The sequence below is a fragment of the Gracilinanus agilis genome, chromosome 1 (assembly GCF_016433145.1).
Source record: "Gracilinanus agilis isolate LMUSP501 chromosome 1, AgileGrace, whole genome shotgun sequence".
NCBI classification, from domain to species: Eukaryota; Metazoa; Chordata; class Mammalia; order Didelphimorphia; family Didelphidae; genus Gracilinanus; species Gracilinanus agilis.
Window position 1 is genome coordinate 632974034 of NC_058130.1, and position 26767 is coordinate 633000800.

The 26767-nt window shown below is 36.4% G+C and overlaps 1 protein-coding gene across 4 annotated transcripts in view; it reads left to right on the forward strand.

The window, feature by feature from the left end:
- Positions 1-8073: 8073 nt before the first annotated feature.
- NDUFAF6 (NADH:ubiquinone oxidoreductase complex assembly factor 6) overlaps positions 8074-26767 on the forward strand; it is a 36649-nt gene continuing 17955 nt past the window's right edge. For 3 of the 4 annotated variants that reach the window (XM_044658204.1, XM_044658205.1, XM_044658203.1), the window contains exons 1-4: positions 8074-8276; positions 17053-17152; positions 24088-24210; positions 25918-25974. In XM_044658204.1, coding sequence (XP_044514139.1) covers positions 8080-8276; positions 17053-17152; positions 24088-24210; positions 25918-25974 — 477 coding nt within the window. In that variant the 5' untranslated portion in view covers positions 8074-8079. Of the gene's footprint in view, positions 8277-17052; positions 17157-24087; positions 24211-25917; positions 25975-26767 lie in introns of all 4 variants that reach the window. The other variant, XM_044658206.1, reaches the window with a different exon arrangement.

Below are 26767 nucleotides of genomic sequence, written 5' to 3' on the forward strand. Positions count from 1 at the left end.
TGCTCTTCTGCCTTGGAACCAATGTACAGTTTTGATTCTAAGATAGAAGGTAAGGGTTTTAAAAAAATGAAAAATAATAAAAATACTTCATATAGTTGAGAGCTTGAGTGTCTTATGTGAAGGAAGAATTATGTAAATCTATATAAATGCAAGCTATTACTATTCTAGGTGCTAGAAATTATTCTAGAAATTATATGAAGGAACTTATAGTCTTATTGGGGGAAACAAAATAATACAAAACAGTTTATGATTAAGTTCCCAATGAATGACACAGACAATGAAGGCAGGTCAGAGAAGAGAGAGAATAATTTGGGTGTGATTAGTAGTTATTATTCAGTTGTGTCAGACTCTTCATGATTCTGTCTATGGGGTTTTTTTCGCAAAAATACTAGAGTGGTTTGCCATGTCCTTTTCCAGTGGCTTAAAGCAAATAAGGTCAAGTGACTTACCTAGGGTCACATAGCTAGTTAAGTATCTGAGGTAAAATTTGAATTCAGGGCTTCCTGACTTCAGGCCTAGCACTCTATCCACTGACCCACCTAGCTCCTTCCAGAGATGAGTAGAGAAGACAGTAAATAGTCCAGTTAGGACAGAGTTTAGAGTATGTAGTGTGAAACAGAGTGAGATAAGACTGCAAAGAGAGAGTGAAACCTGATTTCAAAAGGTCTAGAATGGTGAGGGAATAAGAAGACCAGCTCAGGTGGCTAAAACACCATTAGAGGTTTGGAAGTTCAGAAGAGCTTTGTAGGTTCAGATAAGAATAAGAAGAATAGCTTAACTGGACAGGAAGAATTCACATTGGGAGCTACAGTTGCATAGGCAGAAGTCTGAGGTCCCTAACCAATCTGAGATTTTGTATTATGGCTATTCAGTGATTTTTTTTTCTGTCTATTGAAGGATGGTCCTGGATAGAGCACCAAAGGAATGAAGGGACATTAACTGAGGCAGTGGCACTAAGGAAGAGAGCTCTGATTCAGGCTTCTACTTTATTCAGGTTTGATGTTAGAATGAAATGAGGCACTTATAATATGTTATTCAACAGTTAACAAAAGAAAGTTTACATAGCCATTGAAAAAAAAAGGCTATTCAAAAGAATACTGCAATACTTAGCTTGGTTAGAGACTGCCTTCCTCATATGGAAATGCATTTGGTCAGAAGGATGGGGAATGGAGAATCCTGTGGTCTTGGGACACTGGCCAAGTTGAGGGGCTGCAACTCCATGTGGGTGAGCCTTTTATGTTCTAAGGTAACCAGGAAGCCATGACAATATGGCCAAAGGTTACCAGGATGTTTCATCCAAGGAGGAGCAGCTTGAGCTTAGTCCTGTGGGCCAGCCAAGTTCCAAGGGCAGTTTTGTAACAATTTAGGGGAATTTTTTTTTTTTTTTTTTAAGAATCTAGTCCAATTTGCATGTGGGAAGGGCTTAAAATAATTCTTCCACTATAAAGGATTAGGTAATCTTCGGTAATATTTTGGCCACAGCCAACTCTGCTACTGATAAAAGATTTTCTCAAACATAATACATCTTCTAGTTGAACCTAGGGCTACTTTATTGGATTGAAAAATGGGGGAGGCAAAGAGAGAGAGAAGTATGGGAGAAAGGAATTGGGGATTAGAGGCTATGTAAACATCCTAGAGGACAATATAGCAAGTGGTGCAAGGAGAGACAACTATTTATCCATTAAGGACCCACTATATAATTCTACTAAATACTCTATTTACACCTAAGGATAGCCCTCAATGAATTAACAAGCATTTTTTTGGTTACCAATTTTTTTACAATATATAACAGCAAAATATATATACAATGATTTGTTATAAATAGGTAACAAATTATAATATAGTTATCCTAGAGAAATAAATTATTACATTAGCTATGCCCAAAAATCTGTCTCATTCTTTTTCTCCTTCCCTCATACTCCTTTCTCCTCCCCAAGAAAGCAGGTAATATGACATAGGTTGTATTTATATTGTCACATAATACATATTTCCCTGTTTGTCATGTTGTAAAACAGGAGACATATTATTTACACCAGAGAAAAATTCATGGAGGCAATAAAGTGAAGAATGCTATTTTTCAGTTTGCATTTAGATTCTGTTCCTTCTATGGTGGTGGATATCCTTTTTCATCATGAGTCCTTTGTGTCAATGTGGAATCTAGAAGCCCCCAAACTTGTAGAAAGATTCAATGAACCCCAGTTTACTTAGCTGGAAAGTGAAAGCCCTTGGGATGGTTCTTCCCTGAGGGAAAGTCCAACTTCACTTGTCTCAGACTAACAATGGACCTTAAAGGAGTTTAGGTGGGGATGGCTAATCCCAACAAATGTTAAGTATCTCTTTGGTCCCAATGGTTTCTTCCCTTAGGCCAAAATCCTTTACCTAGATGGCCCAGCCCTTTGGTTGGCTTTCCCTTTTGTGTCCATTGTAAAGCATCAAGTCCTTACCTTTATTCCTGTCCTGGAAGTTTTCATTTTCCTTTGTTGCCATTGTAAAACCAATCAATTCTCCTGATCATCTCAATCCCCTTGTTCTGTTAGAAAAGTATTTAAGCTTCCCAACTTTGATGGCTCCCTGGACTTGTCCAGTCTAGCATGGTTGGCTTTCTCAGGAGTCAGGGACCAGAGCATCCAGAGTTGAATCCTCGGACTCTGCAAAGGTGTGGTGTGCAGCTCTGTGTAGAGGCCTAACAGCCCTGTACTCCTTTCCTTAAAGAGTGGCTTTTCTAACTATTTAATAGTCCCGTGTTTTTTTCTAGTTAACACTTGAAGTCATCCTAGATTCTTGCCTTGCTAATAATAGTTGTCATTTCTGGTTGATCATCATACAAGATTGTTGTTAGTGTGTATAACATTCTCCTGGTTCTGCTTGTTTTACTTTGTATCACTTCATATAAGAAATTTGTGACCAACTTGTTTGTCATTTCTTAAGCATAATAGTATTTCTTTACAATCAAATACCAGGGCTTGTCCAGCCATTCCTCAATTGATGGACATCCCTTCAGTTTCCAGTTCTTTGCCACTATAAAAAGAGCTGCTATCAGTGTTTTAGAACAAAGTTTTTTTTCATTTTTCCTTAATTGCCTTAGGAAATAAACCCAACAAACCTAATTAATATGCATTTTTAAAGCTTTTATTGTATAAAAAGAACTGATAGATTACAAACAAATCTTAATTTTAGGGAGTTTACCCTTTATTACAAGAAACAACATAGACAAATAAAAATATGGAGACACAAAGTAATTTCTGGGAGGGAACCTGTGCAGTTGATGAGATCAGATAGAGAAGAAGAAAGGGTATATTACTAAAGACACAAAAAACAGACTCTTCCACAAGAGAAAGAAAAAGTAGGCTAGTTGGGATGGAACACTGAGAGTGTGAAGAATATAATGGATAATAAGGAAGACTGGTACACAGTTGCAAAGAGTTTTAAATAGCAGAGAACTGTATTGTTTTTCCTAGAGGCAAGAGGGAGCTATGGCAAGGTTTTTTGTTTGTTTTTTTTTTGTTTAGCAGAAGTGACATAGTCAAACCTATGCCTTAAGAATATCAGTTTGGCCCTTTCCGCACAATTAAAAATAGATCTAAACAATTGGAAAAACATTGAGTGCTCATGGGTAGGACGAACTAACATAATAAAAATGACCATCCTACCCAAATTAATTTACTGATTTAGTGCTATACCTTTCAAACTACCAAAAAACTTTTTTACTGAATTAGAAAAAAACTATAATAAAGTTCATTTGGAAGAAACAAAAGGCCAAGAATATCAAGGAAAATAATGAAAAAAAATATGAAGGAAGGTGGCCTAGCAGTACCAGATCTTAAATTGTACTATAAAGCAATAGTCATCAAAACAATGTCTGGCAAAGAGACAAAAGGGAGGATCAGTGGAATAGACTAGGGGTAAGCTACCTCAACAAGACAGTTTTCAATAAACCCAAAGAACCCAGCTTTGGGGGCAAAAACCCACTATTTGACAAAAAATGCTGGGAAAATTGGAAAACAATATGAGAGAGATTGGGCCTAGATCAACATCTCATACCCTATACCAAGATAAAGTGGAATGGGTGAATGACTTGAATATAAAGAAGGAAACTATAGGTAAATTGGGTGAGCACAGAATAGTATACTTGTCAGATCTACGGGAAGGGAAAGATTTTAAAACCAAGCAAGAGTTAGAAAAAAAAATCACAAAATGTAAAATAAATAATTTTGACTACATTAAACTAAAAAGTTTTTGTACAGACAAAACCAATGCTACCAAAATTAGAAGGGAAACAACAACTTGGGGAAAAATCTTTATAACAAAAAACTCAGACAAAGGTCTAATTACTCAAATATACAAGGAGCTAAATCAAATGTACAAAAAAATCAAGCCATCCTCCAATGGATAAATAGGCAAGGGACATGAATAGTCAATTTTCAGATAAAGAAATCAAAACTATCAAAAGCATATGAGAAAGGTGTTCTAAATCTCTAATAATTAGAGAAATGCAAATCAAAACAACTCTGAGGTATCACCTCACACCTAGCAGAATGGCTAAAATGACAGCAGGGGAGAGTAATGAATGTTGGAGGGGATGTGGCAAAATTGGGACATTAATGCATTGCTGGTGGAGTTGTGAACTGATCCAACCATTCTGGATGGCAATTTGGAACTATGCTCAAAGGGCTTTAAAAGACTATCTGCCTTTTGATCCAGCCCATAGCATTGCTTGGATTATACCTCAAAGAGATAATAAGGAAAAAGACTTGCACAAAAATATTTATAGCCTCTCTCTTTGTGGTGGCAAAAAATTGGAAAATGACAGAATGTCCTTTGATTGGAGAATGGCTGAAAAAATTGTGGTATCTCTTAGTGATGGAATACTATTGTGTTCAAAGGAATAAAGAACTGGAGGAATTCCATGTGAACTGGAATGACCTCCAGGAATTGATGCAGAGTGAAAGGAGCAGACCAGGAGAACATTGTATACAGAGACTGATACACTGTGGTACAATCAAACATAATGGACTTCTCTACTAGCAGCAATGCAAGGATCCAGAGCAAGGCTAAGGGACTTATGAGAAAGAAAACTAGCCACATTCACAAGAATATCAGTTTGGTAGCTAAATAAGTTATGGAGGATGAGAATCTTCACTGGATATTTTTCAAGCTTGGGTCAGGTACTGTAAATGTCTTATCAGGTATGATATAGCAGGAAATTTCTTTTTTGGATAAGAGGGGAATACTAAATGGTCCTTCCAACTCTAAAATTTTGTAATTCTGTGAAATCATATGAATGAAATCAAGTGAATGAAAAGGCACAATTGGGCCACTAACATGTTAGAATAAATTAGTTTATCAGATTGCTTTGCAGGACCTTGATAAAAGGTCAGATCATTTTTTTTAAAACCCTTACTATGTATTGATTCTAAGACAGAAGATTGGTAGGGGCTAGGTAACGGGAGTTGAGTGACTTGTTCAGGGTCACACAGCTAAGGAAGTGTTTGAGGCCAAATCTGAACCTAGGACTTCCTGCCTGACTCTTTATCCACTGAGTCACCTGGCTGTCACCCTCACCCTCCACCTCAATCATTTTTGATATGAGTACAAGGTATTTCAATGTAGCTGGTACTTTTGTATCACCATTTTATTTCCCAGGGGATCTAAGGATCCCAGGAGTTACCATAGAGGAAGACAGAGGTAATAGAATTTGTGATACTGGAAAATGAGACTTCCTTGATCTCTCTAAGATAGGGAGAAAACAGTGAAACTAAACTTCCCCCTGAGTGTTAGAGGATAGGAATCAACACCATCTGTTCCAGGGTTGGCTACTCCTTTCTCCTTCACTGTCTTTGAGAGTAGGACTTCCTGGTTGCCTATAAGATGACCCCAGCGGCTATGAGCAAAGATTCTCTCAGCCTATGAGTAGGTTGCTGGAGACAGTCACTGAGGAAGATTCTGCTTCTGCAAGGTTAGAGAAAGGAGTGCAGACAATGGATCATCTTGAATTCCCAGAATGCCAGTTCATTGGTTGTTGTCCTTCATACTTAAAAAGAACCAAAATGACATCACTATATTGGAGACAATGTACTATGTGTTGGATTGTGGATGATCAAACCCACTATGAGCTCAGAAGGTTTTACCACAGATTGGGCACAAATAGCTGTATGAGCATTTGGGATGGAGATATCCCGAAATTTGCACATCTCACATTTCTTTTGAGCTACTGCAATTCTGATTTGTTCAGAGCCCAGTGCCTTTTTTATGTGTGCTTGACATGCAGGAAGGTCCTGTGCCGGGGTCTCGCATGTCTCACAATTGATACTAAAGTTCTTCAGAGAGAACTTCAGAGTGTCCTCATACCACTTCTTCTGACCTCCCCTGTGAGTTCTTGCCTCACATTATAAAAGTCTTTTAGGCAAACATGTTTGGCATTTGAACAACAAAGCCCAGCCCATAGGAGTTGTTATCTCGGCAGTAGAGTCTGAATGCTTGTGTTAATTTGGGAAATAATTTTGGAGAGAAATCTTTTTTAAAATCAGAGAGGTTTATTGAGGAAAAGAAAAGTTTAGTTGGTTTGCTGGGCTAAGTCCTTCCTCAAAGGAGAAACTGCAGTTGAGGAGGCTGTGAGCAGGACTTTTAAAGGCTAAAGGTACTGGCTGGAAGAGGATGAGGAACTCATGATCAGCTCAAGAACAGGAACAAAGAAGGCAGGATGTCCTAGCAGGAAACTAGAATCCTGTGACAACTTTGCATCTCTGTACCAATATTGTGAGCATATTAGCATAAAGCTAAGGAAGAATGTCTGGAACTCTTAGGGTTCCTTCATTAGAATATCTAGTTGAGAATTGTCTGTTCAATCAATCTCATCAGGGCTGTTAGGATTTCTTCTGGAATGAATACCAGGGGCTTCTGTAGCAGGAATTCCTTACAATCATGCCACATTATTGCCATATTATAATTTAAATATCCACAGTTAACTTTCTGCAGTTCAGCTCAAGAAAGGACCTCAGTGTCTGGTACCTTAAATAGCCAGATTAGAATCTTCTTAAGACCACTCTAATGGAAGTGATTCAGTTTCCTGGCTTGCCAGCAGTAGACTGCTAGCTATTACAAATTTGTTTGGGCTAGTGTGAACTGAGGGGAAAGACTTTTTTTTTTTAATTGTTATTTCCCAGCTTTTTCCTTTGGTAGTCTGTGACCTGGAGATAGGATGGAGATTTTCTTAACCTGGGCGGTTATTCCTTTTTGGTAATCAGCATTTTAAATACTTACTACATATTTAACACTTACACTGAGATAAACACTAGTGAGAAACAAAAAGAAATTCAGTCCCTGCCCTCAAGGAGTTTTCATTATAATGGTGGAAGACAATACATTAAAGTGAGGGGGAGGGAAAGGTAAGGTACTTGGGTGAGGGCAGAATAGCAAAGTCATTAGAATCAGAAGCACCCCTGGGAGAGGAATGAAGGATGGGTGGACTGTTCCCAAAATGGAGGCCCCCAAAGGAACTAACCAATGGGAGTAGGGGCTCTCGTGGTAGAAGTATGTTGCAGGGTGAGAAGGTCTCGAGGCAAGTAGAGGGAGCTATAAGATAGGAGATGACGATTGCATGTCGAGGTTCCTTCATTTTCACTATGTCAATAAACTATATTGAACAGCTGCCTATGGAGCAAGTTGTGACTAGAGAGTTTTAGAAATATATAGTTGGGACTTATGGGTAAATTTAATATTTAATATTTTGAGTGACATTCCATTTCATTCATTAGAATAAAAAGTTCCTGCGGGTAGGAACTGTTTCCCTGTTCTCTTGGTATCTCCTCCTGTCTGCACAATTCTTAGGATGTATTGAGAAAACAGAGAATCCATAGAAGAGAATGGATCAACCTGGGTAGAAGGTGGGAAAGTGACAGAACCAGAAGAAATTAGCAGAGGAAATTCCAAAAGAAACTGGAGGGGGATGGGACGGGGGAGGAGAGAGAAAAAAGGAGGAGGAAGAGGAGGAGGAGGAGGAGGAGGAGGGAGCCTTGGGGCGGGGTTGCGCAGGCGCAATGGGGCGTTCGAAAGGTAAAAGGTCAGAAGCGCGCATGTGTCATGGCGGCCTCCGCTCTGGCGCTGGCCTGGGGGTCCCTCCGCCTTGGCCCGGGTTGCTGTCTTCGGGGCCGCGCACCCCTTGGTCTGAGCGCCCCTAGGAAGGGGTTCCCGGCGCCTGTGGTACTAGGGCGAAGAGCGACCGCGTCCAGCCGGACAGAGATCTCCGGTAATGACCGATACTGTATGGAGTTGCTCCGGTGAGCCTCGCCGCCGCCCCCCCCAAACCTCCTCAGACCCCGCCACGCTCTCGGGCCCAGCTGCCTTCCGGGGCGTGCGGAGAGGGAGGGGAGAGGGAGAGAAGGAATGGCTCTTGTGGCCGGGGAGAAGGAGGCTACGGGGCACCTAAGGTGACCCCTCTCCCCGTGACCTTGGTTCCTGCTTCACCTCAATTCAACATACATTCATTTATTAGTTGTTTATTGTTACCTTTCCCCCCCCACGTCACCATGGTTCCCTTCGGTCCTTCCCTCTCCCTCCTTCCAATATTGCCAGCCCATATATTCAGTTCAGTCGCTTTTCAGGCATGTTCAACTCTTTGTAACCCCCTTTGTGGTTTTCTTGGTAAAGACCCTAGTGTGGTTTTCCATTTCCTACTCCAGTTTATTTTACAGATAAAGAAATGGAGGCAAATTGGGTTAAGTGACTTAATATCCAGGGTCACACAGCTACTGAGTTTCTGATGTCAAATTTGAATTCAGGCCATCCTGACTCCAGACTTCCTGTTCCATCCACTGCACCATCTGTATAATGGTCTTTTTTTTTTTTTTTTAAAGACTAGGGAAAAAATGAGCATAACTAATCAGTACATGGGAAAAAACAGCTGAAAATACACATGGGGTCATACTCAGCAAAGAGAGAGAGATTAAGTTGGGAGTGGCTTTTCATTTTATTTAGGCCTAATTGTGCTTGTTCTTGATAATTTTGCATTCACTTTAGGGATTTTTGAGTGCTTCTTCTGGTCTACATTGTTGTAATCACAAAGTGATTTTTTGTCTGGACTTATTTTGCCTTGCATCAGTCTTGTAGAGCTTTCCAAACCTCTCTATTACTCATAGTTGTCATTACTGTATAGTAATGCTCTTTTACTGCAATTTGTCTATTCCCCAATTATGGGCATTTAATTTTAACAAGCATTTATTAAGTACCCGCTGTCTGTGTGACTGGCTCCTTGCTAGATACTGGGAACTGGCAGACAAAAAAACTAAAAAAAGCTTCTCTGCATGGAATTTGCAGAATGAAGTTCCCTTAGCAGAAAGGGGACCTGGAAAGAGGGACTAGTGCATAAAAACAAGTAAATGCAAAATAGATTTAATGGGGATGGGGATCAGGGAAATGTTTCTTGTAGGAAATAGCTTGAGCTCAGCTTTGAAAGAAGGGATTGGGTAGCTAAGTGATGAAGTAGATATAAGTAATGGGCCTGGAGTCAGGAAGACTTGAATTCAGATTCGAGCTCAGAAACTAGCTTTGTGACCTTGAGCAAGTCACTTAACTCTGCCTCAGTTTCCTCATCTGCAAAATGAACTGGAGAAGGAAATGGCCAACCCCTCCAGTATCTTTGCCAAGAATACAACAAATGGTTGTCACAAAGAGTTGGACATGACCAGACAATTCCAAGGATCTGTTCATAAGGAGGAGTCAGTGCATTCTACATATGAGGGGCAGAAGCACAGAGCTTTGGGGAAGGAACCATTCCAAGAGTTGGAGGCAGCAATAATCATAATAGTTAATTACTAGCATTCATATAGCACCTACTATAATATGTCAAAATCTGTGATAAATGCTTTACAAATATCTGATTTGATCCTCAAAACAACCCTTCAAGATAGGTACAAGACCTAGGTTTAAATCTGGCCTCAGATACTTCCTAGGTGTGTGACCCTGGAATCACTTGATCACAATTGTCTACCCCTTGCCATTTTTCAGTCATCATCCTTCAAGTTTGCAACCTTTGACATAGTTGATCATCATTTCCTCCTGGATACTCCCAAATTTTCCTGACTTTACTTTCTCTTGGTTCTCCTCTTGCCTGTGTTACTGCTTTTCAGTCTTGTTTGCTTAATTCTCATCTAGTCATACCCATTGACTATGGGTGTCCCTGTAGGTTCTGTCCTTGTGCCTTCTTTTCTTTTCCCTTTATACTATCTTGCTTGATTTCATCAGGTTTTTTTCTTACTTTTTAATTGTCATGCAAAACAATTCCATATTGGCCATTGTTATAAATGCAAACTCATAGGTAACAAGAACCCCAAAATAAAACCATAAATGCAGTGGTACCATGATACATGAGCACCTCAAGTCATGAGCAATTTGAGATATGAGCAGTCAAGATCAAGATTTTTTGCTTTAGGTCATGAGTTGATATTTGAATCATGAGCTTCCTTCACCCTCCATTAGATAGCCTGCTGAATGTTAGGTTTCATAAAGACGTGGAATCTAAAAGTCCCCAAACTTGTAGCCTAGAAAGATTTAGTGAACCCCAGTTTACTTGGCTTGAAGGTGAAGGCCCCAGGTTTGACCTTGTTGCATGGGGTTTCTTTCCTGAGGGGGAGTCCAACTTCACTTGTCTCAGACTAACTATAGACCTTATTTTGAGCTTGAGTGGGGATGATCCTTCCCATCGGGGCCAAGCCCAAGCCCAGTGACTCCTTGGTGAAGTAGGCAGTGCTGTCAGTCTCCTAAGCTGAAGGTCCTTTGTTGGCTCATTATCCATATTCTGCTTGCTATGCATATTTATACCCCAGAACTCATCCTAGACTTGCCATATATGCATATTGTGTACATGTTTGTTTCTTCTTTTAGAATGTAGCCTTCTAATCAGTGTCTCTACCTCTTCCTTTTCCAGTTAATCTTCTACATAGCTTTCAAATGGATATTATTAAAACATAGATCTGACCATATCATCCCTCTACTAAGTAAACTTCTTTGATAATGTTTTGCCTCTAGACTAATTCATTTCAATTCAACAAGCATTTATTAAATGCCTCCTACACAAGGCCTTTCTTATTCATATCCCCCACCCCCAATTTTAGTTACTTTGTATATATATATATATATTTTTTTTTTTTAACTCCCCCATTCCATGTAAGTTCCTTGATGGCGGGGAATAATTCCATTTTTTCTTTATATTTTTAATTTTTTTCTCAATTACATGAAAAAACAATTTTAAACATTCATTTTTTCAAAACCCTTACCCTCCATCTTGGAATCAATACTATGTATTGGTTCCAAGGCAGAAGAGGGCTAGGCAATGGGGGTCAAGTGACTTGCCCAGGGTCACAGCTAGGAAGTGTCTGAAGCCAGATTTGAACCTAGGACCCCTGTCTCTAGGTCTGACTCTCAACCCACTGAGCCACCCAGCTGCCCCCTAAACATTCATTAAAAAAAATTTTGAATTCCAAATTCTCTCCTTCCCTCCCCTCCTTGAGAAGATTATATATCTGCTGTTATGTAAATTATATTTCCATATTAGCCATGTCACAAAAGAAAACATAGACCAAAAAAGAAAAACCAACCCAAGGAAAATTAAAGAAAGTAAAAACAAAGTATGCTTTGATCTGCATTCAGACTCCATCAGTTCTTTCTCTGAAGGTGGATAGTATTTTTCATCATTAGTCTTTCAGAATTGTCTTGGATCATTGTATGCTGAGAATTGCTAAGCCATTCTCAATAGTTCATCATATAATATCTCTTACTGTGTACAATGTTTTGGCTCACTTTATACTTTGCATCAGTTCATGTAAGTCTTTCCGGGTTTTTCTGAAAGCATCTTACTCATCTTTTCTTATATCATAATAATATTCCACCATAATCATATTCTACAATTTGCTTAGCCATTTCCCAATTGATGAGCATCCCCTCAGTTTCCAATTCTTTGCCAATACAAAAAGAGCTGTTATAAATATTTTTGTACAAATAGATTCTTTTCCCTTTTTTTTGGATCTTTTTGGGATTCAGACCTAGTAGTGGTATTGCTGGACCAGCAATTGTTTTATAGATTTTTGTGCATAATTCCAAATTGCTCTCCAGAATAGATTGGTTCACAACTCTCCTGATAGTGCATTAGTGTCCCAATTTTCATATCTCCTATAAAATTTATCATTTTCCTTTTATGTCATATTAACCATTCTGATAGGTGTGAGGTGGTACCTCAGAGCTGTTTTAATTTGCATTTTTCTTATCAATAATGATTTAGAGCATTTTTTCATATGACTATAGATAACTTTGATTTCTTCTGAAAACTTACTGTTCATATCCTTTGACCAATTACCAATTGGGGAATGACTTATATTCTTATAAATTTGACCCTAAAGACTAGGCTGTTGGGATTAAATGACTTGCCTGGTATCTGAGGTCACATTTGAACTCAGGACTTATCATCATCATACGTGGTTCTCTCTGCATTGAGCCACCTTCCTGCTTCCTAGTCCTCTTTATTTTTGAGAAATGAGGCCTTTATCGGAGACATTTTGTGTAAAAAATTCTCCCCTTTATCTATTTTTATATCACATAAAGCTCTATCTTACTTGTTGATAAATTCTTTCCTTATTCATAGATCTGATAGGTAAACTATCTCATGCTTCCTAGTTTGCTTATGGTATCACTCCTTATGTTTAAATTATGTATTCATTTTGACCTCATCTTGGTATATGGTACAAGATGTTGGTCTAGACCAGGGGTTGGCAACGAATGGCTCTCGAGCCATATCTGGCACTTTTGAGGCCAGATATGGCTCTTTCTACAGGAGCCATAAAGTCCATTTTTTTTCAGACGCTGTTACAGGAGTGCGCACTATTACAGGAGTGCGCACTGTGAGCACTGTATGGCTCTCACGAAATTACATTTTAAAAAATGTGGCATTTATGGCTCTCACGGCCAAAAAGGTTGCCAACCCCTGGTCTAGACCAATTTTCTGCAGTCTCTTTTATAGATTTCCTTTTAGTTTTTGTCAGATAGTGAGTTCTTGTTCCAAAAGCTTGGGTCTTTGGGTTTATCAAATACTAGATTATTATGGTCATTTAGTACTGTGTATTGTCTCTAACACTATTGTATCATACACTACAATTTGTTCAGCTATTTCCCAATTGAGAGACATCCCTTTAGTTTCCAATTCTTTGCCACCACAAAAAGAGCAGCTATAAATATTTTTTGTACAAGTAGGTGCTTTCCCATTAAAAAAAAATTAATTTGGAATACAGACTAATAGAGGTATTACTAATTCAGAAGGTTTGTACTGTTTTATAGACTTGTGCGTAGTTCCAAATTGCCCTCCAGAATAGTTGGATCAATTCATAACTCCACCAGCAATGCATTAGTATCTCCATTTTGCCACATCCCCACCAACATTTATCATTTTGGAATTTGTGTTTTTGAAAAAAATAATATTTATATTTATTATAATCTAAATATTTATTTCCTTTTTAACATTAAAAAAAGTTTTGAGTTTCAAATTCTCTTCACAAAAGTTGTAGAGATCATTTTCTTGAAAAGTGAGGTCCAAAGTTAGAAATCAAAGGATTGAGAAGTGAGAAGGAGTAGAAGAAATGAAGGGGAAAAGTATAGATAACAATTTCTAAGTTTGGCTTTGATGAGAAAGAGAGATGTAGATGCTAGTCTGAGGATGTGGTGAGTTCAAATGAAGTTTTTAAAAGTGTAGAGAAGGTAGAGCATGCCTATTGTAGGTAGAACTGAGCTGAGCATACTGTTTTCCATATGCAGACAACTACCATAACTATATTTTCTATCTTCTCCTTGAGTTCCCAGAGAGAGTTTTATGCCACATTTTATGGAAAGAAGAGATAGAGAGGAGAACTTGCCATCTTTTACAGTCTACTGAGTAGATGGTTCTTGGTTCAGTGACTAGACCTCTGACAAAACCAGGGAGATCTGGGCATCTTTTGAGCTTTTGAGATGGACTGAGAGCTCCAAGACTCTTAGTGAAAGAATGGGCCAGCAAATCAAGACAAAATTGGTTCTAGGTGAGGAGCAGAGTCAAATTTAACATTTTAACATGGTCTGGAGAAGTTGGGATTTGCTAGAAATTCATTTTGTTGAGTTTTAAATGGTCAAGAGATGACTTAATGGAGACTTGAAGCAAGCACTTATTTTTTCTGCCACTCAGCAGGTTTTGCTGGGATGAGACAGAAGAAAAAGGAGATGTTCTTAGTAACTTGAGTGATTAGAAGTTGGGGTATCAGAAGGGGTTTACTAGGTTTTGAAAGAGAGACCTCTTGATCCTCACTCAAATACTATATATCTTTGGAAGGGTTCAGCCACTTAGATGTGTCAAAGATAAGTGATACAATAGTATAGTAATGACATGAATTCATGCAACATTTTCTTTTGAGACACTTCAAATGCTTCGCATGTATCATTAATCTTCTGGAGGGAAAGAATAAATAACAGTTCCCATTTGGTAAATAAAATAAGACCTGTGTGATCAGACCTAATTGACTGAAGACATGACTTCTTTCCTGGGTCCTGGCAGATAAACTGCCAGATCATGCCACTTCTCAAGTGCTTTAAATATTTTTGAAATTCAGCAAGATTAGACCTTGGAGTTCAGGAAATTTTTTTTCTAAAGAAAATGTAGATCTCTTGAATCAGTTCAATTCAATTTAAAAGCTCTTTGGGAGAAGGTTTTTTTTTTTTTTTTTTTGTTTTTTTTAAAATTTTTGTATTTGTATCTCTAGTATCCAGTACAGTATCTGGCATGTGATTAATGCATGTTTGTTGATTGATTGAACAAGTATTAAATGACTACAGAGTATTATGCACAAAGGACAAAAAGATGAAAAACAACCCTCTCTCAAGGAGCTTTTTTTCCTCCACATACTTTCACACATACACACACATAATTTTATATTTCCCAAATAAAAGACTTTTTGCAAGAATGGTATTTAAAATTTTGCAAAAGCAATAATCATTATTTTAACCTTTCTATATGAAACTCAATGGAATTTATGCTCTTAAGCCAAGAAATTAGGTTATTTAACTTATGAACAAAGCTCTGTCATCCAGTATTAAATCACTCTCTGCTTGTTACATTGTGCTAAGTGAGTTAAATGAGTCAAAGGAAACAGGAAACTTCAGGAGAAAGGAATATTTTGAAGACCGTCTCCCACCAATAACTTGTAGTTGGTGGTGCCCAGCAGATTCAATTCAAATGAGTATAGTTTTATCTTACTGTAAATTGATTTCTTGTTGCATTTTGGATATATCTTAAATATTAACAGTCCTAGGATGATAAATGAAATAAAAAAAGTCCTTTCCTGTTTGATACCCTGTCTAGCCTCCTGTTGATTGTATCACATTAAAGAAGATAATAAAAGAAAGAAAAGAAATGAAGCCATACAAGGGTGACTGGTATTCCTGTAGTTATTTGGTATGGGAAATGATTGGTACCCTAGGGAAACAATACCTAGCTTATACTAAAAAGCAGAAAAAAGGTCTCCAGAGATGGAAGCTCATTTCTGTTTGTACAAATGAAATGAGGATTTTCAGCAAAAACTCCTATGTGTACTTTTATTAGTAACTTCAGGCTTAAAAATATCTTTTGAAATCATTAACGAGGGAAAAATTTTTATTAGTGTCCTATGAACTCCTGTCTGAAATGACTTATTTGGAATAAAAATGAGTCCAAAGAATTAAGTTTTACATGTACATCCTCCCCTGTGGCCTATCTTAGAGAAGATGAGAATAAAAAGCCATAAAATTTTCCCTTAGGGCTATCTCAGCCCAATCCTGAATTTCTGATAAGAGGAAGTTTTCAAATGCTGGGGTCGTATAGTACCTTATAAAAATTATTTTGAGGGGTCAGCTGGGTGGTTCAGTGGTTTGAGAACTAGGCCAAGAGATGGGAGGTCCTAGGTTCAAATCTGGCCTCAGACACTTCCTAGCTGTGTGACCTTGGGAATGTCACTTAACTCCTAGTGCTTAGCCCTTACCACTCTTCTGCCTTGGAACTAATACACAGTATTGATTCTAAGACAGAAGGTAAGTGGTTTTTTTTGTTTTTTGTTTTTTTTTTAAGTTATTTTGGTTTAAAAAAAAATCTATCAGATAAAATCCTTTTTTCTAGGAAACTTACCCTAGAAATATTTTTGGAACCGATAGCAAGTTAGATTCCCCAAGAGAAAAGCAGCTGAGCAGATTCTTATCTATATAACATTTTGACATGTTTTGCTTGGCCGTTTTTAATTTTCGCACGCTCCCTAGTGGCCAAAATCACATTGCTGTTTTAGATCACTTGTTTCTGATAGGATAGTAAAAATACTGCCAATGAAAACTTTTTTGTTTAAATAGTAAGGCCAAAAAAAGAAAGAGACCTCAGAATTGGACGAAGATTACTTCCCCCAAAGTCAGTGGAATACTGTCATATTTTTTTCTGAAATTAGAAAAAATAACAACTGTGTAAATTGCTTCAAATGATAAAATGTAATAGAATACCATAGCATATTGTTTTTTTGACTTTATTAAATATTTGACTATTAAAGCAAAATTTTAAAAAATTTAAATTATAGATTGTATTAACATAATCAATAGATAGAATATTTTATTATTTTTAAACTAGCCTAGCCATTTTTCAGGGCTGTTATTTTTTATATTATAAAGTATCTGGCTACAAAAAATAGCAACAACAAAGAAACACTTGTAATAGTCTCCTAACAATTTTTTCTTAATGTTTTCAAAAGTTTTCCTCATTTCTTGGAAAGTATCCTGTGGTATAGTTTCTTTGTATTTGTCTTTGAGATAGTAAAATAAGAACTTCCAGTACAGTAATTAAAAAAAAAAATTATTGTGAGATCCCTAATTTGTGTCTGCTGTAATACAGAAAAAATTTTTTCACACTTATCTTTACAACTTCATGCCTATTTGAAATAGAAATTTAGCTGCTTATAAATGAACATGCCAAAAATATGTTTATGCAGAATTTAGAAAGCAACTGATAACTTCTTTTATGTTTTTTATTTGTAGGAAAAGAGACTATGAAGGATATTTATGTTGCCTATTACTGCCTGCTGAAGCCCGAAGCTCTGCTTTTGCTTTGAGAGCCTTCAATGTGGAACTGGCTCAGGCTGGTATTAAAATAATTTAAATAGTCAACTAAAAATGTTGGTGTTTAATTGAGGTTAAAATCTGTTTAGTAAAGAAAACTAATTATATACTAAACAATAGTTACTATTTATAATATATCTTAGAATGTTTGTTTTTCTGGATAAATATTTTTAAATAATTTAAATATTTAAGACAGGAGTAAAGTGAATTTTAACAACCCATCTCAAATTCTAATTGGTAAACTTCCAGTTTACATGTTGATTTGAGACTTTTAAGTTACATTTTCAAAGATTAAAAGGTGAAAAAAAATAGAAAAATCATAAAGTTAATATAGTCTATTTGTCTATTTCCTTGTGTGGTATAAAATTAGTGTGTAATTGTTTAGTTTTATCAAACAATTGAGAAATTAGTCCCTATTACTTATATAGCACTTTTGATTTTCCAAAGCACTTTCAAATGTATTATCTTAATTAAGATTGTATCTCTGTGTCTAGAGGGAATATTGGAGGCTATTCTCTAGATTAGAGGTGTCAAGCAGGCCAGTAGCCCAGAGTATACTCCAGGTTTAATTGTAATTGGGAAATACTTAAAATAGAATAACAAAAAATATTATATTTTAAAAATTAAGTCAGTATAAAGCCTACAGAGGTCCTCGTGTCTAGTTTAGTGACCTTCATTTCTATTTGAGTTTGATACTATTGATACAGGCCATAGAACATTATTACCCTTTCTGTATTTTTTGGTGCCATTCTTCCTATCTAGTATGCTGTCCTTTTTCTCCTTTGCCCATTCAAATTATGCCTCTTCTTCAAAGTTTGGGTCAATTCCTACCTTCCCTACTAAAGCTTTTTTCTTTTAATGATTTTTTTAGTTTTTATTTTCATTTCCAAATTCTCTTCCTCCTTGAGCTTCCTCCCTCATCCATTGAAAAGGCACCATACCCATTATGTATATAAAGTCATGCAAAATATATTTCCATTTTGGCCACATTGCCATAAAAAAAAAAAGGCAAGAAAAAAATACTTTAGTCTGTGCTTAGAGACTGTCAATTTTTCCTCTGGAGGTAGTTAGTATTTTTCATCAGGAGCCCTTTGGAATTATCATAAACCATTGTTATTGATTAGAATAGATAAGTCTTTTCACAGTTGATTATTCTTACAATATTGCTGTTACACTGTATTTAATGTTTTCCTATTTCCGCTTACTTTGTATTAGCTCATACAAATCTTCCCAGTTTTTTGTTTTTGTTTTAGTTTTTAATTTAAACTCTTACCATCTGTCTTGGAGTCAATACTGTATATTGGCTCCAAGGCAGAAGAGTGGTAAAGGCTAGACTCTGGGAGTCAAGTGACTTGCCCAGGGTCACACAGCTGGGAAGTATCTGAGGCCAGATTTGAACCTAGGACCTCCTGTCTCTAGACCTGGCTCTCAATCCACTGAGCTACCCAGCTGCCTCCTTCCCAGGTTTTTCTGAAACCATCCCCTTTGTCATTTCTTACAGTACATTTTAAAGCTTTTAGTGATCATATTAGCTAACATTAATTTTTCTTTTTTGAACACTTATAATAATTATCAATGTCAGCTATCTTAGCAATTAGTTGTGTTTTGGTTCTTATTATTTCATACCTAATTCTTGTGTAAACTCTTTGAAGATATTCAAAACATTCACTGTATCTTACAGATATTAGGAGCCCACTAAATTTTGTTAAATTATTATTAATTTCATATTTATAGGTCCAAGCTTCTCTACTAGATTATACTATCCTTAAAGAATACTAGAATTTAGAGCACTGGTAATCTAGTCTTTTACAAATGAAAAAAATTGATGTCTAGACAGGCTTTGCTCAAGGTCATATTGGTAATAGGTAGCAGTGACAGGACCTGTCTTCTAACTGCAGGTCCAGTGTTCTTTTCACTCTCTAACGCTGTTCTGTGCCTCATAGATCTGGCATCATTTATTTAATTGGTGTTACATGTCTATAACTACAAGTTTTTCAGAGATACCAGAGACTTAGAAAGCTTAGGTGACGTGCTCATGGTCAATCAGTCAACATTTAATAAGTGTCTCCTATATGCTAGATATTATGCTAAGTGTTGGGGATACAAAAAAAAAAGCAGAAGATAACATGCAAACAAATATTTACAGAGCATAGGAAGTAATTAACAGAGGGAAGGTACTAGAATGAAGAGAGCATTGGGGAATATTTTCAGTAAAAGAAAAGATTTCAGTTGGGACTTTAAAGGAAGCTAGGGAATTTATGTAGGCAGAGTTGAGGAGGGAGAGCATTCCAGGAAAGGGGGTCAGCCAGAGAAAATGCCATAACTGTGAGGTGGAGTGTCTTGTTTATGGAATGGCCAGGAGAGCAGTGTCACTAGATCAAAAAATATACATCAGAGAGTAAAATATAAGAAGACTGGAATGGTAGGAGAGAACTAGGTTGTTAAGGGCATACCAATAGTCACAAGCCACTTAGTGCTGAAGGTAGTGGGATATGAACCCAGCTCTACCAGATTCCAGGTCTTTCACTCTCTCCCTTAGGCCAAACTGCCTCAATTTACTTTGTGATATGCATGCATTTTTGTAATTCCCATGATGTTTAACAATACTGAGTCTGAGTATATGTTAGATGCTCAAATATTTGTTAAATTGAATTTTGCCTGAGCTTAGAGAATTGAATTATCTATATGATAATTTTAGTTCTTCAATTTACTTTTCATATAAACTAGTAAATGCTGAGATAGTAAACCAATTTGAAGTTTGATTTTGGAATTGTTTAATATCTATTTCCTAACCTTGTGTGAAATAAAAGTGAAATGCTTCAGCTTTCATTTCTTTTTTTTAAAAGCATTTATTTATTTATTTATTTCCCAGGTTTAAATATTTTATTTTTTTAGAAAAATTTTCCATGGTTATATGATTCTTGTTTTTACTTTCCCTTTCACCCCACCCCCATATCCAACTTGCATTTCCACTGGTTTTAACATGTGTGATCCAGCTTTCATTTCTTAGAAAGATATGCCACTAAATTGTTATAATTACAAAAATTATTAATAAACACTTGTTAGATGTCCTAACACTTATATAACATTTACTGTTTACTAGGCACTGTGCTAAATACTTTACAATTATTATCTCATTTGATTCTCATAATAGCTCTGAGAGGTAGGTGCTATTATTCCCATTTTACAAATGAGGAAACTGAGGCAGTTTAAGTGACTTGCTTGAGGTCATACACAGTGAGTGCTTATGGTCAAATTTGAACTCAGGCCTTCCTGACTCCAGACTCTCAATCCATACACTGTACCACCTAGCCATTAATTTATGCCTAATCTTACCTTAGCAAAGATCATGCTACTAGTAATTGATAGAGATATTTTATTTTAATTTTTTTAAAACCCTTAACTTCTGTGCATTGGCTCCTAGGTGGAAGAGCATTAAGGGTGGGCAATGGGGGTCAAGTGACTTACCCAGGGTTACACAGCTGGGAAGTGTCTGAAGCAGGATTTGAACCTAGGACCTCCCGTCTCTAGGCCTGACTCTCAATCCACTGAGCTACCCAGCTGCCCCCGATAGAGATATTTTAGAAATAAATGGTTTGTAGTGGCTGTTCCAGTGCCTACCTGGGATCTGCTTGCTTTCTTAGTACTTATCTGTCAAATGATTTGGGATTTCTTTTTTTCTCTTTTTGTCTAGATCTGTGATTTTAGCAGTGTCAGGACTTCTGGTCAGTAAGTTTCCTCTGTTAATGCAGATCAGCAACTGTTCTGTGCTTAATAATGTGGAAGAAGTTGCCTGAGGCCTTGAGAGGTCTAGTGACTTGCCCAGGATCAAACAATCAATCTGTGTCTTAGCTAGGATTTGAACCTACTTTGAACTGTGGTGAGGCTTTTGTGCACTATATACCACATTTCCTTTCACCTTGGAAATAGGACTAAGAAATTGTTAGAGTAAGAAAGAACACACTAAAATAAACTTAGCTAAAGAACTATTTTTAGTGTCCTGTAGCTTTTGTGGCTATTCTCCAGATCTTGTTGTGAAAATTTTTTGTACTAATCATATATATAGGTAGTCAGGATTATTTTTTAACATGCCACTAACTAGTATCCTTGCAGTTTTGACCAGGATTATTAATTTCATGTGAATTTGATCCTCTGCATCCCTGACATTGAGACTATTAACTGATGTAAAGAAACAGTGAAAAACTGGAAGTTATAGGGAGAGCAACCTGCTTACCTAGATTTAGCAAGCTAGCATGTAACATCACACCATAAAGAGGAGATGTTATATTGGAAAGGAAGTTATCACTTATAGGTAGCTATTTATTGCAGTTTAAACATCTTAGTCCTTGTCCTAAGCAATAGAAATAAGAACAAGGTTGTTATTTTTTCTAGTTTTATGACATGTAATACCTATTCTTACTATTTCCTGATAGGATCTATAAATTTATGAAAAAGGAGATCTTAATTTTTTGGGGGGCATTGAGTAGACTTTGACCTAGAATATGCATTTTGGGGTGAATTTTGTATATATAAATTATATATAATTTTAGTATATATACTTAAAATTTCCTTTGACAATGTCTTGGCTGTTGTACTTGTCTCCTTAGAATATGCAATTTGTTTTAAAATATCATTCTTTAAATTCCTCATGATGAAGGATTGCTTCTTGTTTTCTCTTTCCCATTCTCTCAAAGTTTATAGTTATCTTAGCATTAGAAATAGATGGAAATTAGAAAAGCTAGAGGTATTTGGGAGACAGATATTCAGGAATAAAACTGCTAGGTTGTCCCATTGTTGCCTAAGGCAAGTATGAAATAAGGTTCTGGCTAGACTTTTGGATTCTTGAGATCTGATAGGAACACTTACTCTACTACAACTGAGGGATTAATTGTGCCCAGAATAGATTGCAGGATTGCCCAGTTGGTTTCCCCTTTTTGTTGCTGTTTAGTTCAGATAAAGGTTTTGTTATTGCAACTTAAGGGCATAAAGTAAGGGGGGGGGTTCTCTGTCTTGGACCACAACTGTTTATTTTTTAACTTTTACTTTTGTACTGTAGTCCAGCACACATAGAGTGTTAAAGTATACAACAAAACTATTGCCATATAAGAGAATTTGTGGGTATAGGCTATATATAACTGATAAATTGCAAATGGTGTGTCATAGGCTTAAACCATTAAGCAACCTTCTTTAGATCCCTTTTAATTATTGTTATTTAATCTGTAGGCCCTTTCCATAAGCTTAGCTCCTTGAAATGCTCTTCCTCACAGTTTTGCAATCACTCTTTAGTTCAAGACAAAACTATTTGATCTAGAAGATTGTTTGAGGTAGCTTAGTGGTCCAGTGGACAGAGTGCTAGACCTGGTTGGTTTCAGGAAGTTCTGAATTCAAATATAGCCTCAGAAAGTTATCAGCTGTGTAATGCTAGGTAAGTCATCTAACTTCTGTTTGCTTTAGTTTCCTTTACTGTAAAATAAGGATAATAATGGCACCTACCTCCCAGGGTTATGTGAGGAACAAATGAGATAATAAGGCACGTAATATAGCACATATACTTGTACTCACACATTCTCCTCTCACCATTGTTCTTTTCTTTTTGGACCCTGAATGAATCCATTTGATTTATGGTCCAAATTGCTCCCTAAATTGCTACTCACTTTACAGATTCAGTTAGTATATCTTAGAGTATTCTTCCTAGAAATCTTGCTTCCTGTTTTCAACTGTCTTGGCCATCAGTCAGTAAATATTTATTAAGTGTCTACTGTGTGCCAGTTATTGTGCTTGTTAAACCAAAAATTAAAGAGTCCATACCCTTAAGGAGATTACAACTTATTAGGCAAGTAATACAACTATACCAAATAAAATATAGGGTATCTAAGTGGGAGAAAGTACTAGCAGCTGGAGTAATTAGGGAGGGAAATTAGGGATTCTGAGATACAGAGGTGAGGATGTAATCAATTCCCAGTATTTTGGATAGCCCATTACAAAATCAAAGAGATAGAAGATAGTGTTGTGGGTAAAGAGGAAAAAGGTCAGTTTTTCTGGACCAAAGAATATATAAGTCTATAAGCCTTTTGGAATTGTGATTGGTGATTGTGTTTATCAGAGTTATTACTAAGTCTTTCAGTGTTATCTTCACAACATTGCTATTATTCTCCAGTTCTGTTTGATTATTCTTCTAATTGTTCTCCTAGTTCTGCTCAATTCTCTTGCAAGTCTTCCTCAGACTTTGGAAACCCTTGATCATTTCATCTTCTTCATTATTTCTTATAGCACAATACGATTCCATCACATTCATATACCATAACTTATTTAGCCATACTTTATTTGATGGGCCTTTATTTATAGGTTAATAAAAAAATTCTGGCCTTCATATTCAGTCAATCACACTAGGTAATTGGTATCTTGGCATGTGTTCACATTTATCTAGGACCATACTAAGCTGTGAATTGAATAGGACATAACATTGATTTCTCTGAATAGTAAATTTGGTGAAATGATCTTACCACAGTTGCTACTCAGATCAGTTAAGGTAGGAGGACAAAGTCTAGTATTCTCTTATTTGTGGACGAAGTTTATTCCTAGTGCTTTGTGAGCCATGAGGCTGAACAGTTTTGAGGAATACATTTTGCCAGAGAGCTCTAGATATCATTCCCTAGGGTTACTGCTTAAAATGCATTTATCAGCAGCTAGTAAATACATATTTCCTCCCCACAACCCCAGTTATAAAATATAGTCAGTGATTTTTTTTCTAATAGAAAACAAAATAATTTGAAGCTAAGGCTTTAGATTACTAATAGTGATAAAAATTTAACTAATACAAATTTGAGGTAAAATAGGAAACAGATGTAAAGAATCAATCCTAATTTTGACCTGAATCATTATCTGATTACCTCCACAGCTGCATACATATGTATAAATAGTACATTTATTCAAATTTTAAACTTTTTTTTATAGGTTAAAGACTCAATCTCTCAGAAAACAATTGGTCAAATGCGAATGCAGTTTTGGAGGAAAGCTGTGGAAGATATGTATTCTGACAATCCACCCCATCAGCCAGTGGCCATTGAATTATGGAAGGTGAAGAAAAAGTTCTTGTTTCTTTTAATGTTACCTGGAAGAAAATATTAGATACTTATATATGTTATTTGATAGTCCTTTATTATAAATGAAATTCTTAGGCAGTTTGAGATCTGTTAACTGTGGCAAAGGGCTTAAAATCATCCACCATATGACAGTCTGAAAGTAACTTGAACATAAATCTGCTGCTTTTGATATATTTCTTACTAAAAGGAATGTCAACATGGAGCTGGGTTTTTTCTTTTCTTTTTTTACTATTACAGATCATTTATAAATTCCAAATGCTTCCTCTGTTAATTCATCATGATATTGAGGGGGTATTGGGTTCTTGAAGTCTTTGCTAAGCCAGAAAGACTTTAAGTATGGGGACTAGTGACAAACTGTGTCTGTGGTTTAAAGACCAGGCTGGCTAAGTTCAGAGAGGCTCATCACCAGGTTGACTACAGAGTAGCATAGCAACTGTTGAAGATATGTTTAGTAGATGAAATAAGGTATTGAAGATTGTGGTCCAAGTTGGTGGAAAGTGACCATAAGAATGGGAAGGGTTGAGTCCATATCCTATGACGTCATTTGAAGGAATTGGGACATGTTTAACCTGTAGAAGAGAAGGTTTGGAATAATTATCTTTAACTACTTAAAAGACTGTCATATAAAAGAGAGATTATGCTTGTTCTCCCTGGCTCCAGAGGCAAATCTAGGAACAATTAGTGGAAGTTGGAAAGGGTCAGATTTAGGTTTGATATTATTTTAAAGAAAATTCCAACAGAGTTATCCAGAAGTCAAATTGGCTTCCTTGGGAGACAGTAGGGTCCTACTCCCATTAAAGGTCTTCAGATAAAGACTAGATGACTACTTGTTGAGTATTTTTTAATGGGGATCCATTTAAAATTATGAATTGAACTAGATGATCCCTGAAGTCCTTTCAACTCCCAAACTCTGATTCTGTTCTAGATGCTTGGTTGTAGAGTTTAAACCAGGGGGGAAACATTTTTTTACTCTACATTTATTATTACCTTTTATAAGGTTTTTAATCACTATGAGAATTTATCAGTGAGTCACTGACTTTCATGACAGCCTCTTAGACCACAGTGTTTCACAGTGAATATAAATCAGGCTTAGAAAGAAAGGCTACAGCACATTTAGAAGAGGGGTAATTTGAAAAAAGTATTATCAAAATAGTTTTTGGTTAGAAAATACTTAAGAAATGTAAATCTTTTATATATGTAAACTGAAATGATACATAATTCATGCTTTTCCTTTGGTTCTTTAGGATATGCTATTTTCATTTTTAAGGAAATAGTTTATACTTCAAAGAGACCATCTGTATGTTTTAGGAGTGAAGTACTTAATAACAGAATAGCCTTAAAATACCAGCTACAGAGAAGCCAGGGTATATCAGGTAAATGAAAAGTTTCTTTAGGGGGGATTTTAATACTAGTAGAATCATTTAAATTACTAAATAGCTCAGGGAAGTAGTCCAGTTAGTGGGAAAAATTAGGAGAATTCTTTAGTTGGAAATGATTTGAAATATCTTCTATGAACATTTTCTTTTTCCCTGTTGTCTTTTCTATCACCTCTGTTTCTTTAATACAGTGTACCATTATATATATTTCTCCCTTAACCAATGTTTTTGTTGGTTTTATTTCATTCAAATTTTCACAAGTTTTTTATTTTCAGGATTTTAAAAAATAATTCTCTTTTTTTTAGGCAGTCAAGAGGCATAATCTAACTAAAAGATGGCTTTTGAAAATAATTGATGAAAGAGTAAGTTGAAAATTCCACAATTGTAATTCCTAATTGTAAAGGTAATGCTTCTGTTAAAGAAATCTCATGGAGAAAAAAACTCCATCGAAATCTCTGTAATCGAATTTTTGTGGATAGTTCAGTCCATGTGAACTTTAAGAGAACTATCATTCTCAATCCCTTCAACACTTTATTATTTTTAAATTTTAATTTTATCTTGGAGTCAGTACTGTGTATTGGCTCTAAGAGTGGTAAGGGCAAGGCAATGGGGGTTAAGTGACTTGCCCAGGGTCATATAGCTAGGAAGTGTCTGAGGCCAGATTTGAACCTAGGACCTCTTGTCTCTAGGCCTGGCTCTCAATTCACTGAGCTACCCCCCTCCCCCCCCAACCTCCCTTCATCACTTTAATACACATGATTATGTTCCATCCTCCATTAATGACCTCTCTTCCAATAATACAGGAGTAGCACAGATACAACAGTTTTATAGTCACAGTTGGTGGAGTCCCATCCTACTGAATCAGTGGAATTGGGTTCAGGTCCCCACTCTGATATCAAATTGCTCTGTAGTTTAGGCTAAAACACCTAAATTTTCTGATTCATTGTTGTTTGGGTTTTTCCATCAATTTCCTAATCTAATAATAGTTGTGCTATAAAAAATGAAAATACATTGAGTTTACCTAAAAAAAAAATTCTTTTACAAATATGTAGCACTAGTAAGAGGTTTCCGTTGTTTTTTTTTTTTTTTTCTCCATTGATAGACCAGTTCTTCCTGGTTCAAAAGAAAGATTGAAAAGATTTTGTCTGATCTGTA